Source organism: Cheilinus undulatus, linkage group 13 (assembly GCF_018320785.1).
Source record: "Cheilinus undulatus linkage group 13, ASM1832078v1, whole genome shotgun sequence".
Taxonomy (NCBI): Eukaryota; Metazoa; Chordata; class Actinopteri; order Labriformes; family Labridae; genus Cheilinus; species Cheilinus undulatus.
Genome location: NC_054877.1, coordinates 19,100,361 through 19,116,383, shown reverse-complemented (window position 1 = coordinate 19,116,383; position 16,023 = coordinate 19,100,361). Strand labels below are relative to the sequence as shown.

General features: G+C 37.6%; 1 protein-coding gene across 2 annotated transcripts in view; it reads right to left on the bottom strand.

Moving 5' to 3' along the window:
• The window catches only part of atp6v1h (ATPase H+ transporting V1 subunit H), a 54,975-nt gene that overhangs the window by 18,987 nt on the left and 19,965 nt on the right, over window positions 1-16,023 (bottom strand). For both annotated transcript variants that reach the window (XM_041803244.1, XM_041803245.1), the window contains 3 exons: window positions 13,447-13,639; window positions 5,392-5,570; window positions 4,048-4,173 (listed from right to left, as the gene is read on the bottom strand). In XM_041803244.1, coding sequence (XP_041659178.1) covers window positions 4,048-4,173; window positions 5,392-5,570; window positions 13,447-13,639 — 498 coding nt within the window. The remainder of the gene's footprint in view (window positions 1-4,047; window positions 4,174-5,391; window positions 5,571-13,446; window positions 13,640-16,023) is intronic.

The following is a 16,023-nucleotide window of genomic DNA, read 5'->3' as shown; positions in this document are numbered from 1 at the left end:
ACAAACTCCCTTTCAGTTCTAAGTTATGCAGTAAAAAAATAACACAGCTGTCTATCAAACCTTCACATTTATGTAGTGAGTAATTATGTGTAAAAGAATGCATTATTTTTTGAAAATTACCTTTTTTTTAATCATATTTCAGCACAATTCTTGTTTAGTTGATTGAAATGTCAGATCCGACAGTTTGTCAACACATTTAAATTCAATTTAAGTTAAAGGTAGAGCAAACTTTTTAAAGCCACAGTATGTGGGTTTTTCAGTTTTGATGTTCTTTGGCACAGAAATTCTCTAATTGAAGTAGAAAAATAATAGCCAGAGCCGTTTTCTGATCACAAGTAATGTCAGTTAGAATCAATTTTAAATACCTTTTTTCACTACATATTAACTCCTTGTATCCCAGATGTGCATATACACATAAAACTAACTTTTTAAAAATGAACAACTTAAAAAAAAAAAAGGTTATCTTATTGCTTTTGAGCCATCAGGAGTAGGAAATTATCAGTTTTCGGCTGGGTCCAAAAAAGATGGTCATTGTGCATCACTGGACAAAATAAATGAAATTAATATGAAACATGCTTACTTGTTGATTTTACAACATCTGCATCACTTGCATTTATCAAAGCTAGACACTCTTAACACATTGAAAAATAATCAAAAAAGAAAAATACGTAAGTGGAACAACCATAAATATATAAGGATAATGCTAAATAATAACAATGGAGAAACAGAAAAAATGTGGCCAAAGTATAAGAACAAAAACTGAAACATTTAATATATGACAAAACCTATGGACAAAAAGAACAGAACACAGCATGCAGCACAGTAATTGTACAATCACAATTATCTTGTCTTTATAATTGCGGGAAAAAAAATCATGGTTGAAACTGAAACTTATTTAATTGCCTGGCCCTAGGCTTCTGTGAAGTCAACATCTTAGAAAGGGGTCGGCTGATACCAATAGTGTTTTGACCACCAGTCATTAGTCTGAGCTGACCTGATGTTATTATTGATTATTGATAATATAATGATTTCTGATCTTTGTGTTTTAAGTTAACATGCCTATATCAGACAGCTGTATAGGGCCTGAGCTTTCTCATGTACCCTCTTGAGGTTTCCTCCAGTAACATGCATCACAAACAGGCAAATACACTTAGGGGAACACGTGACGCAGCCAGACACGTGCTCGTCTTAGCTCAAAACAGAATCCAAAATATTACCTTAAAAAAATCAAACTGTTGGCCTAATTTTAAGTTTAAGTTTTCACTAGACCTGTTAATATAAACGAGTTAACGCCGTGATTAATCTGCAAAGCTTAACACATTAAAAAAATAATGAAGTTTAACCATATGACTAAGTTTGACCACAACTTCCTCCCGTAGTCCTGCTGCGTGGATGTTTATGTCCCTGGAGTGAAAAGGTTAAAGGTGGATCAAACACAGCCAGCAGTGACGAGTGAGGAGACAGACCCAGGTCTGCTTCACAGCAAATTTCAATTTAAAAAGCTGCCTAATGGAAGTCTGGATGAAACAAAAGTTATGTGTACATACTGCGGTAATAAACTGTCTTTACACGGAAGCACACTGAGTCTGAAGTACCACCTCCGGGCAAAACACACCTTTGCTAATGTTAGCGAAGACGCTAACAACAACACAGATAAGCTATGATAGCTAATGTTGCTAATGTTAGCAAGGACACTAACAACAACACGGGACTAGCTACATCGGCGCAGTCCAGCAGACTCAGATTTGTCCCCAAAACTACAACATGCAAGCTAACTGATGCGATCGCTAATGGGTCGCCAGAGACTACAGTCCATCAACATCGTTGACAACAAGGGGCTTCAAGACATCATCCGAGTCGACTCGGATGACCTGTACCACAGAACACCAGCGAGAACTACTGTCACAAGAATCCATGAACTGTATGACTGCTAAAAAGGCAACTAAAAAGGAGCAGCTGGCCTGAGCTACATTTATTACACTGACAAGAGACCACTGGACATCAGTCAGCAACTTCAGCTACCTCAGGGTAACAGCACACCTGATCATTCACTTTACAGCAGAAGTTATTTTGTATCTGATGTGTTTGTCTTCCGGGCTCATTTGCAGTTTATAAATATTATTGCTCAGTGAATTAAAACACTCTGATTTACAAACCACAATTAGGTTTAAAAACTCTGGTTTGTTTAATATTTCTTCATTTAAACACCATACTTGTACTAATTTATCTCAAACAAAAAATGCAAGTAAATGTTAGTATTTTAAATGTTAATTTATTGATAGTTATAATAGTAATAAGAATAATAATAATAAAAAAATACATTTTTTAGTAAAAAGCACTTTCAAAGTGTTGTACATAAAGTTAAAATAATGAAAACTAGAAAAGCACTCGGAGAGCGCAGACCTCCGCCATTAGCCCTATCTCCCAATAGTACAAAATCCTTAAAACAATTCCTGGATCCAGACGGTGATCCAGATCACTCCCAAAATCTAATCAGTTATTCCTTATGCCATTTGTGACATTTCCTAAAAAATCATCAAAATCCATCCACAACTTTTTGAGTTATGTTGCTAAAAACTAACAAGCTAAGAAACCAACTAACAAACCATGCTGATCACATAACCTCCTTAGCGGAGGTAATAAACACTTGATAATAAGAATGTTTAAAAATCTAAAAATTACTAAAACTAAAGAAATTCTGTGATTAATCATGATTAATCACAGCATAGTGATGTGATTTACTTGATTATTTTTTTTTAATCAATTGACAGCACTAGTTTTAACACATTTGATTTTATTATACAAAATAGTTTAACATCAATAACAGAGTAAGCAAATCCTATGGACGATGGTCCCATTTATTTCTGAAGTGCACTTCTGCATTGGAAATTCTGAATGATTAACTTTTAGTCAGCCTACTGAGGCAGGCCTTACGCCACCTGACAAACAGCTGCCATTCAGTAAGACCATCCACACTCAGAAGTATGAATAAAACTTTATCCTTCATAACATTAAAAAATGTAAACCAGGCTGTAAAAGTATTCTATAAAGGTCTTCCCCTGTAAATATGACATGTTAATATTGATCCTTATGGGAATTCATTGACATTTGCAACAGGCCTCAAGTGGACACTTGAGGAACTGTGGCTTTCTGAACTTCCACAGCTTTAGCTTTATTTATTTATTTTTTTTGCCAAGGAGGTTGTGGCTTGGATAATAATAAAAAAAAATATACATACATTTACAAATTATAAAACTATCTTTCTTTAAACTGGATTTTGTAGCCAGAAAGGCATGAAAAAGTAGATTAGGCCAGCAACCTCTCCTACTGAAGACAAGTCTGATAAAATGGAACCAATAACCTTCACACTAAGACTTGAGAATACTCCTTTTTGGTTTCATTTTATAACAAAAAAACTGAAAAGATGGATTACTCTAGAAGTTGTGCTATCAATAATGACTCTGTAACCACTAGAGATTCTAAATAATTCCAAATAAAGTATGAAAAACCAAAAAGTTAAGACCTTGGTGAAAATGTTGTTACATATTGTAAGCAGACATTTGGTCACTAGTATAAGTAATGGAGAAATTTTAAGTTTCAAACTGCATGTGCATAAAATAAAAGGATAGAGGTTTTCTAAAGTCTGTAAAATTCATCTTCTGTGAACTTAAGAGGTCTGATATGGTCAGTGAAATTATTTTTGGGGGTAATTTTTGAGACAGTGTGGAAACTAAATTATCCATTCCAAAGATTTATTAACTATGTGCCTTCAGGTGGCATGGAAATTTAATTAAGACTTTAGTTTCAATTCTCAAACTTAAATTCAGAATACCAACACAAAATCTGAAAGTTCCTGAATTTCTCTCCTGAGTCAAAAAAGCTTACATTTGAATAAAATAGAATTTTAAAATCCCTTAATTTTCTCTTTTAAGAAGCCTGTCTTTTGCCCATGTGTACCTGAACATTTTGCACTTTAAAAACAGAATCCGCTGATGATACAGCCAAAGAAATACAGCTGTTTAGTAACAGTTTAAAGCATCATCTTACTTGAGGAGCTCGTAGTTCTTCTCGTTCAGACGGACAGCGTTCTCACGCCAAAACTTCTCTGATTTGTGCACAGGGCTCCATTCCAGACGACCAGACTTGAGTTCGGAGCTGTACTCGTCGAATGAGCTGTTGAGAGAACAAAAACACTGAAGACTTCTTTTCAGCTTGTAAAGACAACAGCCACCTCTGTGACAGTCACCAAGGATCATCATTAGCTGTTTTTCACAGAGATTCTGCAACAAAGGTGAAAAGGAATGCCCGTCTATGTTCTGCAACAAGCAAGTCACACAAAAGTGCAACAGAGCCGTCCACGTCCGAGCTTAGACACACACCCCGGCGTCCCGTAATCAGATGGTAGCCACTGCCTGAGCTGCTGCTTTCAATGAAACTCAAAACTCTGGATTTCTCAGTTCAAAACTTTGTATTTTCTAAATGAAATAAGGGGAAAATAACATCAACATTCATTTTGATTGATTGGATCCAATAGACTTTTTTCCTCCATGTTTCTCAGTAGGAGGTCTGACTTTAAGCAGTGTCACAGCACACATATTTACGTCGGAGGTCGGAAACTTCAGAGTACCGAGCTCACTTGAACACATCATGGAACTTTTCAGATGCTGCTGTGAGCAGAGATGTTTCTGCTCTCTCCTCTCCTGTGCAGAGTGTGATCAGCTCTCTAACCTCACAGTCTCTCCAGTTAATCCACATTATTCTTTGTTTTATCCGCCTGTTGTTTTCCCTGATGAAATGCCGCTCGATTAAACCACGCTGGTTTTTAAATCTCCCGTTTATGGAGACAGCAGCGCACACTCGCCGTTGCAGAATGCCGTGACGTCCTTTCACACTCCTTGCGGAAAAGCCTGTTACGGCTCTGATACTACCTCTCGATCCGGATCAGAGGTGGGGTGAGATTGACCCCCCACTTCGGAACGGTTGCTTTCATACAGAACGGCGTTGCGGAACGAAGGCGTAACAGACACGGAAAAGAGAGGCAGTGTGAAAGTAGCTATTGTGTCTTGTTTCTAAGCTGGACAAGTTTCTTTCTTTCGTTCTTTCTTTCTTATATAACATCTTACATACATAGGAACATCTTTAAGGTCATATGCACTTGCAACCAATGAAGCATTCAATATAGAAAAGGAAATCCTCAGAGTACAAAGGCCCTCGATAACAACTAGGTTCATGTATAACACTGAAACATACTCCAAGCATTTGTATTTTAAGATAAAGACATCTTTTTCCCCATTTCCTCTCTGTAGCAGAAATACTCATACCCGTAAAGGATATGCTTGGTAATGTAAAAGGAGCTGAATGTTAGTCATGAAAAGAAAGCCCATTGAGTACCTGAGATCTTGCACACTCTCTCCCAGCCTCTCCAGCAGGAACTTAATGTCCTCTGTAATGTCCTCATCGTCATACTTCTGCTGCTCCAAGTTCTCAAGTTGTTTCAGCACCTTGCACTGAATCATGGCCAGAGCATATTCCTGACGAGTCTCTCTCTCAGCCGACTTCTCCAGGAGATTCTATCAAAGACATAAAGCAGGGTGAGGAACAGGTGTGGCGTATAAACTACTACCTGTTTAAGTGAACATTTGTGTATGGGAAATTAAACAAGGCGGCTGTGACAGTAATTTAATTGTCTGGATCTCTCTGGAGCGTTTTTTTTTGGCAATTTGAACTGCTTGCATGGATATAAACAGCACATAATTTTGCTATTTTCATAGTGCTTTTCTATGCACACCCCTACCCAGTCTGGAGTTCTTTGCTGTGACGTGATGTCATCTGCAAATAACCTATAGCTACAAAATGTTAATGGAAAAGTTCTTTATAATGATAGTTATTCAAATATACCATGCTGTGATGGATGGTTCTATTCAAATGTCCCACTCTTAACATCAGAAACCATCATTATAAGTAATTAATTTCTTTGACGGTAGACACAGCATTTCACAAAACACTTCTTTAATCAGGATTCCGTTTCAGGAGTTACAAGAAAGGTGCGAAGGGGATGAATACAAAAAGAACAGAAAGCCTCCTAGGATAGAATGACTGAGCAGGCAGAATCTAAATGAGCGTCTTGTTGTATAACTTTGATTAAATAAAGGACAAAGGAAGGCTGAACAAAGGGAGGATTTTATTTAAGTTTTATATAATGTATGTGAAGGTTTAATTGTGTCTTAGTGGGGGAGTCTGTGGTCTATCAACTGGAAGGCTTGGTCCCCTAGACACTGAAGTGTCCTTGGGCAAGACATTGGACCCTTAATTGCTCCCACTGCCACACCAGTGGTATGTGAATATGTATGAATAGGATATGTTTAAACTGATGGGTGCTTTACATAGCAGTCTCTGCCATCAGTATGTGAACAATGATGTGAATGTGTGATAATATAGACCTTTTTAATTACACCACAATGTATGTCTGGACATGACGTTACTTACTGGATGCCAGAGCTAAATAAATACTCTAGTCCACAGCTCCCCATGGGGGTCTGTATGGAGCACATGTTGTTTAAGGAAAGCCTGGAAAACTTGAAATACGGGATGCATGATATTTGATTTTATTACCAATGACGATACTAATAACGATACTGATATTGATTTGTGTAAAAACACAAAAAACATAAAGCGTTATCTATAAAGTTGTTTATCAGATCCAGATTTAAATACCTGGAAATAAAAGCTGAAATGTTGATCTCTTGTCTTTTGATGTAAAACACAAATGTTTTCAGTCTACAGCAAAAATAAAGGAAATGACCTCATAGTGCTTTTGGTCCAGACATTCAGATTTTTGATCCAAACCTAAATGACAGGTATAAAAGCACCCCTTGAAACATGGTCTGGACCAAACAACCAGACCTGAATCAGACCAAATGAGGTGGTCTCCATTCGGACCGAACTGAGCCACGCCCTGATTCATGCCCAGTGTGAAAGCATTATTCTAAAGGTTCAGGACTTGCATCATTGACAGGAAATTACAGCATGAAAACCAGAAAAATGAAATCCAACAAAAAAAGGGCTGCAAAAGGACATGGGGAGAAGTGGAGACCACCTTACCATGCTATAAAGTCTGTTAGTCCCTTTGCAGAAATTACAGAGTGAAACAAAAACCAACCAAACCAAAGATATACACTGCAACAAAAACATAAAACTTGGTCTGGAGTTTTAGGTACAAAAAGACCCAAATTTACCAGCAGGCACCACTGCCTCTTGAGCCTATGCTATATAGTTAAACCCCGGGTCTGGGCACCTCTACAACTTCATACGTTTTGTTGCTCTGATAGACCCATAATGAATGTGATAGAACACTCTTAAACTCAACCTCTGAATTTTTCTTGTTGAAAGGTTTTGTCCCTCCAAAGTACAGACTATGGGGTGTTGCCAATAATTGCTGAATGTAACGTACAGTATTCTATGCCACGGATAAGTAAACAGAGGGGGTGACCTGTAATAGTCGGCGACTCGATTCGATGAACCTATGACGACTATGAACCTCATAGTCGAATGTTGTTCTGTAACCAAGATCGTACCATTCTGACTACATGGGGCTGCTAAGCCTGAGTTTCCGTCAGCCGACATTTGCCAGTCATTGGCCGGTAAAAAGGGGGGAAGTCCAGCAGATAAAAATATAACCGGTCAAAATGTCCGCCAGAAAACATGCAAATGACCAGATAAGTAAATACTGAATACCTGCATAGTATATTTTGTGTAACGTAGAAGATATGTTGCGAGAATGCATTAATATAAACTGAAAGTTGCCTAATCTTACTACATCTACTGTCCTGTGGTGCTGGGGTTGTTTATCTCCTCAGACGGCAAGCACATGGCTAATTATTTATGCACGATGACATCAAAGCAAATCTATCTCTCTGCGAGCTGAGTATTGCTGGGGACTATGCAGGGAAAGTGGGACCAGAGCTTTCTTGTAAAGCAGAATTTTAATCTAAGTGAGGTTTTCCTGGTTAACCAAAGGCTTATTATCATAAGCGGTATGGAGGGATTTTATGTCGTTGCTGCGAGTAATGAAGAGACTGAAACAAAAAGAATTGTATAGCTGAGCGCCGTGAACACCGATGCAGCAGCAGAGAGAGGAGGCCTACGCTGAGCAGAGCTGTATTGGACTTCGATAAACTACCTATGACCAATCCTCAGATAAAGTTGGATCGTAGTTTACACAGAATCACATCGTGCAGAACGGCATGGACCGCTTGGAGCTTATAACAAAGGCTTTGTCTCTCTTCAGAGAAGTTAGTTATATCATCATGAGGACTGATATTAGCAGCTGACGGTAAGATTCATTTTTGGTTTGAAATGTAGAGTTCTAACACAGTGTCCAGTTAACAGAGCCCTTGTGTTATGTGTTTAGATGCTTTGTTGTTGTTAGTGGAGGATGGTATTTGGCTGTTGTAAGCTGCAAAGTTATGATAGTGGCCAATGTGCTAACAGGCTAACGGTGCTGATGTGAAGCTAACTGTTGTTGTTGATGAGTTTAACGTGGGTGTATACTGTGTATCTGACTGCGTGTGTAAGAAAAAGCGTGCAGTTTTCATTTTGATACTTTAAACCACTTACAAAAAAAATTTCAGAGAGATTTATGCGTTTGCTGCTGTTAATGCAGCAAAATGATGTTAAAGCGATTGTCCGGTAGTTGTTCTAAATGGCCGGAATTCTTGAGGACTGCCGGTCATTTTGACCAGGGACAAAAAAGTCTAGCAGAAACGCTTTTTGACTATTAGTCGACTAAAAGCAAAATCTGACGAATCAGATTCGACAATGAAAAACCTTAGTCGTTGACACCCCTAGTAAACAGTCTATCTGGAATGTCAGGTTACACTAGTAAAGCATGCATTGAGAATCTAAATAAAATATTTTACACCTATAAAATAGGATCTATTGCTTTAGAATCTATTTCTGCAGGCAAACCCTTTGGATAAACTTCAACGAACTTTTGGGGACATTTTGTAGCACACAAAAGAAGTAGGACAAAGCATCAGGACTCAAATAACAGGAGCCCACTACAATTGCTGATTGGACACTTAAGTCTCACTGAGGTCAGAGCAACTGGTTGCTACAAAAAATGGCACAGTTTTTTTTCGAGCATATACCCAAAATGTTTGCTATTGGCCAGGTCACAGAAAATGTTCAAAGTGAATATGTTTTTCAAAAAGAAACTACTTTCACTCATCTTTGGTTAAGGGAAGCTCATCATAAACACAGCAGTGCTGCCTTAAAGGATGTGTTCAAGGACTTCCAGATGGTTGGGATAATGTAAGCTACTACTCATGTCCCATGTGGTGAGCAGCATCATTTGCATAATGAGGACATTTGGGAAAATAGCATCATGCAAAACAATGTGGAATATTTCTGTAAATGACTGTAGCCATAGTGTTTCTGTATCATCTGCTCCTACTTATTTTTATCTCCTCATGTTAATTAACTGCACTGTTATGCTTCACAGTTTTCTACATATTTTTATTATTAAACAACACTCTCAAGTAAGGCTCAGGGACTGACTATCAAAAGTAGCCTTCCAGCTGGAGTATCTGATATATGTGGCCATCCCTGTTTCATTAAGATGTCAGCTTACAACAAAATTGTTCTTGTTTTCAAAGTGGGACACTGCTCTTCTACTTCTCTACACTGTATTACAAAAAACACTGCAAGGTAACTTTAATGACTCTGGGGAAAACCCACTGTGTCAAGACGTTTCAGGGTCTCCGTTCACTGCCCGTGATTACCTTTAATTAGCTGAGATGTGGAAGTAAAACAGAGCCACAAACTTGTCAGACCAATTAAAAACTGAGCACACGTTTTTATGGGTGCATTCACCAACACTTGATGTGACAGCTTTGCTGGCACTAGACCTGTGATTAATGAGCTTTTGGGAACACAAACATAACCTAGCAGAATGAACTTAAAAATCTGGTTTCAAACTCATTAGTCTTTTGTTTATGGGATTCAACAAAAGATGTGAGATGCCTTTTGATTGAGCTTTAGGATTATTTAGTAAAACCCATGGAGACTGGATGACAGAAAAGTGCAAGAAATCTTGAATCAGGCCAGGTATTTTTCCCTTTCTCATGTTTGAACTATGTAATCAATGCCATTCACCAATGTGCCCAAAGCAAGGTCTGCTACTGTGCTGGGGCCATGCTGAACGGAACCAGAGGTTACAGGAAACTTTTCATCTATAATTCATACTTCTTCTGAGCCAAAATTCATTAACTTGGCATTACAATTTGGAGTGAATCTGATATGATTTATGCAGAAAATTACCATGTGCTGTAACAGCAAAGGACTATCACCAGCAATGGGAGTAACACACTGCTGTAACTCCACTATTATTTGTGGCAACTAATGGTGTATTAATTTTCAAGTTAAATAGTGCCGTTGCATTTACAGCAACTTAAAAGCCCTTTATGATAAGTTACTTTATGATAAAACTCCAGAGAATTGTGGTTAAATGAAAAAAAAACATAAATCAGGTGATTGATGTTTTTTGGTGAAAAAAACATAAAACATAAAGGTGAAGCTACAAAAGCATACTTGAATCCCTGAAGAAAGAATAACTTTTGCTCAAATCCCAAACACAGGTTATTCATGATAAAGACAAGAACATTCTGTCTTGGATATACTAAAAATACTTTCCCTTCCCTGGTGTAAATGACAAGAATAGAGTGGTGAGTTGTAGTTTGTTTAAAGGAAAAAAGAGTCTAAAGAAAGTGTATAGCAAAACAACCCATTTCTACTACAGAGAATCAAGAGAGCCCAGCACTATGAACCAGGTGCAGCTGATATAAGCTCAACAGACTAAGAAGGATTCACTCCATCCAAACAGATGAGGCTTGGTTTTAAATTTTGACAAGCACGGTGTGTAAGCCTGGATTAAACAGACTGAAAGCTAGGTATGTTGTTGCAAACATGGTTGAAGTATCATCTCCTGATTTTGTCACCTTCTGAGAACCGAATGGCAAAGTACTTAAAATGTGTACAATATTCTATGAATGTGAAAGTTGTTTCATTTCATACTGTCACAGCAACATTTGCACATTTGTATGACTACTGAAACAAGAACAATTAATGTTCAAGTTATTTACCCAAGAAAGCAGTTACCTCTATAAAGCAGACAGCAACTAGTGCTTGTAAAATGTTACTAATTTTTCGTAACTTGCAAATCAATGACTGTTGCAAAATATCAGTATAACACATTTTAACTAAGAAGGTATTATTTTTCCCTCCATCTGTATAACATGCCTAAATGACAAAAATCATAGCAATCTCGCCTTTTACACGATCAGCCTAATCTGGATTAGAAATCGCACTGGTACGTGTATCAACACAGATTTTACACAATTGATATGGCCGTAAATGCTGTGACAGCAGTTTTAACATTTACGTCCCCATGGTCCAGTTCACAACAAAGCCAGCAGATGGCAGCAGTTGTAAAACTACATGATGCAGCACACTGCTCGCTCAACTATAACAAGTTAAAGATGGTTCTCACACCAGATAACATGGATCATAGTTTTTATCTACTGACAGCAAGACTAAAAGCAAAGCTACCGGATTATTTCTGGTCTCTTCAAAGACCTGAGGGCAGGACTTGGATATGAGACATGCAAGCTGTGCAAAAACAAGGTAGAACAATGCAAGAAAACCTTTACACCTTAAAATTTTAAAGACCTTTAAAGAACCTTTAATCTATACCTCTTCTGTTACTCTACAATACAGAACAGCAGCTGTAGTGACTCCAATGTGGGACATGTTTACTATGTCATGTTTATTATCCCAAACAGAGAGTATTGTGATAGGTATCACATCATGGCCTCTGTAACGTATATCGTATCATGACACTGTGGAAAAGATCCAGCCCTATTAAGCAGTGAATTTCAGCTGGCTGCATTCATAGATGTAGTTTCTATAAAAGGCAGAAGTCCTCACAAATAAGCCTTTTGTTTGTGTATTTTCTATTATGTCGAAAATATCACTGTCGGATATTTATTTAATGAAAAAACAAACAGCCATGGACACACTTGACTGAAAGTCACCGCTTTTCAAGACCACTTTCTGAACTGCAACACCAATCTTATCTTCATTATTTTAACAGTTTTAGACACTGATTTCTAAAACAGGATAATCTGTCCCTGACATGTTTGTCTCAGTACAGTAACATCATAAAGATGTGGAGAGTTGTGGAGTTGGTTTATCAGTTTGCTTTGAAACTTTCAGCCGCAGATACTGCTACTTTCTTGACTGTCACATCTCTGCATCTACCTGCCTGCTTAGGATGTGTGGCATAATGCATGCGTTGTTGACAGCAAGTATATCTCCAGTCATACTGGTACATTGGTAATGTACAAGAGGTTGCAGCAAAAACTTCAGTTAAAAAAAGATGTTTCCTGTATCTGTAACCAAGCAATGGCATCTCTACTCTTAACTTAATCAGCCCACTGAGGACCTCCAACTTTGCACACAGATTTTCAACATTTTTCATGTTGAAGTCTTGTCAACTCACTTAGTTTCTCCAGTTAAATAAACATCATAGCATGAGGGAGATAAACATGGCCCTTGAGTCATTAATTTAATTATGTCTGGACATAGAGTGGAGAATTCATTATCTGGCATAAACTCAAGTCAACAGAGCAAATCCAGAGTGCAGCTCTTAAAACCACATTAAACATTCATAGCATCGAACAGAAAGGGCAGCTTAATCATAAATCCTATTCATGTACCTTTTATTGGTTATGGTTAGGATATTTTATAGACATCTCCATCTGCTCTTTCAGAGTTCCTATTTCAGTTTAATGTTGTTGTGACAAACTATACAGCCGAATTGAGTGCAAGACTGAGTGCTGTGCAAGATTTAGCCTGACATGTTATAACTTGCAAACTTTTAATAGCAAACAAAAATATTTCACAGCTCAAAGTTTTGAAAAATATATAAAGATGTCATGGTCACAGGCTACTAAGCTTTGTCAAACACAGCGACCCTTCATGATGAATACTTTTCAAGTCACAGATATAAATTCCTTTTGCGAGCAAAGAGTACCTGGAAAAGCTCTGATGCCACTTCTGACTGAATGAATATTAAAGATAGAAATAAGGGGTTATTGAGTTGGTTTTCTTTCGGAGGGTCCTTTCTTTTGACTAATACTTTGGAAATGGCTTTATAAGGTGGAGCAAAACTAACTTAACCCCAAACCTGACTGTTCATAAAGTCATAGTAAAAGTAAAAAAGGAAATACATTTTACAGCCCACTTGGCATGTCCCTATCAAGACATGTTGAGGAACTACTGTTTTAAAGACAGCACAAGGTTACTGGATATCAATTTAGTCAGTATGGTTCAAATATTTTTGGCCTTTTGGAGACCTTCAACATGATTGAGAATTTCTCCACGTACCCTGAAGGCAGCCAGAATAATACGAGTGACCTTCTCTTTGACAGACTCCTGCAGGATGTCGGACAGAGCAGGCACTACATTGTAGCGTCTCAGCTGCTCACAGAGCTGAGGACTGAAGGCCAGGAGCCAAACACAGAAGATCATCTGGTACTGGAGCTGGAAGCCACACTTGTTGCTGAGCACAGCCGTGATACTGAAAAAAAGAGAGAATAAATTATATAATCTAAAATGGAAAGGAAAAAAAAAAAACATGAAAATTGCTTGAATGAAGACCCACATCTCTGTCTACCACCTTTTTTTAATAACAGAGTAGCTTTCAACACTGTGGCTACATGCTGCTTGGTCCATTATCTCTCATTTCATTCACAGCCGTCATCAGACAGTCTTTCAATGAATGAAAGCACAGACTAATAAAAACAACGAGACACTGTTTCTTACATTTACAGAAATAACTGGTAAGTGCTAGGATGTGGAGCCTGTAGATGTGCTGTAATTATCAAGCTAAATTAAACAGGAAGTTTATAATGCTGTCTTATGAAAAAGGATGCGACAGAGTAAAGGATGGTGTGAATCACTATGCACTTGTAACATACAATATTTTGATGGATAATCTAGGACATTTACAGCATTCTGTGATTTGTTTACATGTTTCTTTAGAATGCACCGTCGTACCGTAGATGTTGACACCAGTATAAAAGCTCCTTGAGTCTTTACGCAAATCTGTAAAATTTTTTGATACTTTAGTATCATAGTTATTTTTCAAATTCCAACCCTGCTGGATATTCCACTGTCATCTGTAAGTGATATTAATAGAAAGTGGAAGTAAAAGTCACCAACGCTCTGCTTATTCCTTAGCCGAAGAGATCCATATTTCCACTGGCAAGCACAAAAACTGCAGAATGGGTCTCCCTGGCTGAGCAGCTACATGCAAGCCTTGCATAGCAAGGAATTATCTTGTAAATAAACTGCATTTAACTTTTTCTTCCTCAACTTTCACTTTGAAAACTCAGCCAAACAGCAAAAATTTGCACAATCAGCCAAACTTGCATACAACTGACCAACAGAAATTGTCTGGCAATTCAATTCCTTTCAAAAACTAAATTACATTATTGATTGTATTTTTGTGCACCAGTGGTTTGATTTAAAGATGTCTTGACTTGAGATATAACACCATGTTACAGGACCCTTGAGACTTGATAGCAGTATTCCTAAGCTTAACCATTACTGCTTTTCAGTTTTTGCAAATGCAGAATGGAGTCCATCACAGTGCAGCATTTCAATCCCCACCCCAACCTCTTCCTCTCAGAAAAGTGGCTGCCAAATGCAATTCATCAGTACAGGAACACATGAGAATTCAACATCACCCTAACAACTGACATATGACATTACTTCAGGCTCTTTTAGTATTTTAAAAACTCGACACACACACTCCCATTGTTAAAAACTAATATAAAGATTTTCATTAACATAACATGTACCTGGGTTACTGTTGAATTTGCAGTGATTTTCTTTTAAAGTTAATTGGCAGGCTGGATGCATAAAAGATTCTACTTTTAACAAAAGTAAATTGACGCTTATAGGCACAAAGCTAAAAGATAAAATGTGTCATTTCAGAGCCATGAAGCCAGTTCAGGTCCTCTAACTGGACTCTCAGCACCCCTTACAAAGTAAGGTTAATGTGCTTTTAACACTGACCGCTCTAAAGGTGACATTAACAGATACATGAGGTCTTCTACACTTCCAGTAATTGGCTTTTTAAAGAATGTGATTTAGCATGCTCTGAGCTGTGGATATGACAGGATAGTGCCAGCTTTATGCCTTTTTTCTTATTCTCTCTTGTTTTCCGTCAATGATTTTTAAAAGATGGGGTATGATGAAGAAGAGGAAGTTAATCTATGAGACTTAATTTGGCATCTGGTGGTCTGAATAGTTTCCAGTTCAACCTTAAAAGTTAACTTAATTCATGCAAGGTCCCAGAAATTACAGGTTAAGATTCCTACCATAAGCAGAGGACTCTGGTTGCATCTTTGTTTATCATTTTTTGTCATTACACTGTCTCTCCAGAAGGGATAATATCTCATTTGTCATTAGACACATGGGAGGCCACCACAGAGTCGCCCACAGGTTTTCTGTTCAGGCTTTTGAGCCTCAAGTTTGGCATCTTTACTTTCCCTATAATGATTTACCAGAAGTGATCATATTTTAATAAGAGACTGCCCTCAAAAGGCTTCTTTATCCTGGTTAATAGGTTGCCATGGTAGAAGCTTTAATGTCTTCTGTGCCTTTTATTGCTTCTTGCTTTTAAGTCATTTTTTGCTTTTATGTCTAACCTCTCTTTCATTTCCGCCCATCTTTTATATTTTCTGACTGATTTATATTGGTTTTACCCCATTCTCATTCCCTCTGCAGCATTTCACAGCTTTTGTCCTCTTAATCTAAACTTACATTGACAGTAGTTCATATTGTCTAGCTGGTTCTATTTGTTTAGATTATTTTTTTGCCTCTTAAGTGTTGTGATTATCTTGTTCAACAAAGCACTGAGAAAACTCTTGTTTTTAAAAACAGATGCAAGTTCTT